The sequence below is a fragment of the Lotus japonicus genome, chromosome 1 (genome assembly GCF_012489685.1).
Source record: "Lotus japonicus ecotype B-129 chromosome 1, LjGifu_v1.2".
Lineage (NCBI taxonomy): Eukaryota > Viridiplantae > Streptophyta > Magnoliopsida > Fabales > Fabaceae > Lotus > Lotus japonicus.
In genome coordinates, this window is record NC_080041.1 from 19,917,685 (window position 1) to 19,920,983 (window position 3,299).

The 3,299-nt window shown below is 40.9% G+C and overlaps 1 protein-coding gene across 1 annotated transcript; it reads right to left on the bottom strand.

Annotated features, from left to right (window-relative positions):
• Window positions 1-2,014: 2,014 nt before the first annotated feature.
• Window positions 2,015-2,404, bottom strand: LOC130729392 (uncharacterized). Its single transcript, XM_057581144.1, has one exon. It carries the CDS (start codon window positions 2,402-2,404, stop codon window positions 2,015-2,017), a length of 390 nt encoding a protein of 129 aa, XP_057437127.1.
• Between the last annotated feature and the right edge of the window lie 895 nt (window positions 2,405-3,299).

Consider the following 3,299-nt stretch of genomic DNA (forward strand, 5'->3'; position numbering starts at 1 on the left):
GGTTTGAAAGAATTATCTATGTGAGGCATCGATAGGTAGTTGCTTAGGCTATAACATCCAGGAAAGATTCATGAGTTCATGTGTTTAGAATGATGTGCTTGAATTGATTAGTTAAGCAAGAACCCAAAGCATTTCCATCTCTGTTTTTCTTATAATTTATCTTTGCTACATCGACATATGTTTGCTTCAATAAAACAAACCTTCAAACTCAAGACTTGAACTGAATTTATTCACTCACAATCCCTGTGGTTCGACATTTAAAACCGAGTGGATTCGTACACTTGCAGATTTCCCAACAAGTTTTTGGCGCCGTTGCCAGGGATTGTTTGTAGTTTTTGGTTTGAGTTACGAGTTTGAAGTATAGTCTACCTAAGACTATAACTTAGGGCTATATGGGAGACAACCCATGTTGTTGTTGTTTTTTTTTTTCTTTTTCTTTTTCTGTTTGACGTTTTTGTTTCTTTTGTTAGTTTTTCAGGAAATAAAAGCCAGTGGAGAACACTTGGAGGCACTCAATCACTTAGAAGGAGGTTCTTTTCTTACTCTGAGTTTAGTCCATGCATTTTTGCATATTTTTCTTTTGTAGATTTTGTTTATCTTTTTTATCATGCATTTTTATATAGAGTCTTTTGTACCTTGGTCTTTATTCCTTATACTCAAATGACATGTTCCCAAGTCTTGCTCACTCACCTGATGCTGGTTTTGAAAATGTTTTTAAGTGGATACTTTGTGCTTTCTTTTGGGGAGTGATTGTATGTTTAGGAAAGAGAGGGAGAGACTTCGGCCTTCTAAGTGTTGTCTTGAGGATAGAGTTGATGTGAGTCCACAAGGGTCCATCTTTGACCCTTCACTTTATAATTTTCCTAGAGGATCCTGACTCACTTGCACTTCTTGGTTCTGTGTTTCATTTCTCCCACCCTCGAGAGTAGCTTTAGGAGACTTGCATTTTTGAGACTGGTAGGTTTTCTTGGACTTCAGAATTTGTTTTATGACATCTTTGTCCCTAGAAGACCCTTTTGAGCCTTATGGATAATTCTTTGTTACCTTTGTTATTTGAGTTGATTGTTTGGTTGGAAAAATGGGGAGTTGTGGTTCTTAAATCTTAATGAAGCTAGTTTATGTAAATTGCAATTGTCTCTTACCCCAAGTGAAAAAAAAAGTTGAAAAGGAAAGTCAAAAAGAAAAAAAATGAACTCCAGTGCAAAGGTGGGGTTCCAAAAAAAAGGAAAAAAGTTCTGAAATAATAAGGGGTTAAGAGACTTGTAAGCTAAGTATCAATAGCTTGAAAGCTCCGGAATTTCAAATAGGACCACAGTCAACTTTGGGTAGCACCTTAGTCTTTCTTAGGGACCACCTACCATCTGCTTTACCTAGCCAACATTACAACCCTTTGGGAAGTCTCAATGAATAATGCATGTTCGACTTTAGTTGCTCTTGAGTGAATGATTCCCAGAACCTTTGAACTTGCTTGTTTGCTCAGTGCACTAAATAATTGTCTCATGCTAGGATGTTAGCTCTAAATGCTTCTCATAGTGGACTCTAATTCTTCTTTGTCTAAGAGTTGCACAAGGTTGATTGTTGTATCTTTCTCTTGGAACCAACTGCACTTGCTTGATCCCCCGGTTTTCTGAAAATGTATCCCTCTTTTGGCATGTGTGTTGGGAGTAATTCTTTGTGTAACGCCCCGATTTCTCGAGTGTCACACAGTAACCAATTAACCAATTTTCGCAAAGAACTTTCGTCGATTCAATTATTAATCTTCAATTAATGACAAAGATCCATTTATTGCGAAACTCTTGAAAATTAATCCAATAACTTGCGGAAATAAAAGCCAACGTGAAACTCAAAATTCTTTAAACAACGGAAATGTATAAAATAATTATCCCAAAAGAAATCTCATTGTAAATTACATTAAGTGAAAAGAAAATATCCAACTAGAAAGAAAATAAATAAAGTTCAAAGCCACTCGGACTCTCAACCCAAAAGAAAAGTGCAGGTCACTCAACCCATGCCCCTACTCCTCTGATTCATCATCTTCATCGTCTTCATCTTCCTCTTTGACCTCGTCTTCGTCTTCAATGGCGGACTCATCATTAGGAATTGACTCATTAGTAAACTCTATGAGCATATGGGTTCTCAGACCTCGGTAGATGTCACCCTCCTTGTTGTCGTAGGACTCGACCGCCAAACAGAAGAACCTCTGAACTTTCCGCTCGGCTTTACTACGGTCAAATTCAACCCATTCCTCTCCTACAAGCTCCGGAAGCCCTTCTTCTTCCACTACAGGCTCTGGTGGCGCCTTAGGTTCCGCTGGTAGCTCATCCTGCTCATCCACCAAATCCTCAGAAGGATCCAGCTCCGGCTCCGACTCTCGAACTGAGGATGTCCCCGACTCTAAATCCATAGGGATCTGGAAATGAGGAGGTGCTTAAGGCATCATCACCCTCCCGTTCTCCAGCTCCTGGGCCTCGACGACTCGTCCTCCGCTGTCACGACCCGTAAGTGTAGCACCACCGACATAAATGCGACGCACCTGGCGTGAGTCGGACACCCATGCCGTCGTTCTCCTCATCATGAAGCGTCTGTGTCCAGGATTACACCGAACTCGTGGTCCGCACCATCTAGGCCCACCCCAGAACAAACACATAACAGATAATAGAGGGTCAGATCCCATGCAATACTCGCAAGTAAATCAACTAAATCACATATTATCACATGAATAAGCAAGCGTTATATATATATGTTCATGTCTTAGTTAGCAACCTAATAGTCCAGTTAGGCTAACGTCCTCACCATCACACAACCACCACATTCACCTTGGCCAATCACGATCATCCGTAGATGAACAATCACAAGGGGACCACACAGTCAACCCAAGTCACATGGAGACCACACAGTCGATCCATAAATTCTCAAGGAGACCACACAGTCAATCCTTATCCCATGACTAAATCATGGTTATCATGTGGAGACCACACAGTCAATCCACAAATTCACCCTCGCGTGCAAGTAACCGTTTGTCTCTAACGGCACCATCGTTATCATGGTCCATAGCCTATACCCTAGCACTATAACCATCTCATCGCTACTTGCAAGCGAAGTCGCAATCACTAGGCTTTACTACGAAAGTCAAGTTATAGAAGTAAGCCATTAAGGCATCATACATAGCATAATATTAAGAGGTCTAGGGTTTGATCCTTTCCTCTCACAAGAGCATCAAGTCAACATGCAACTCTCATCACGTAAGCAAGACAAACGCCTCATCCCTAGAGAGCATAGGGTCCGGCCAATCAACACCA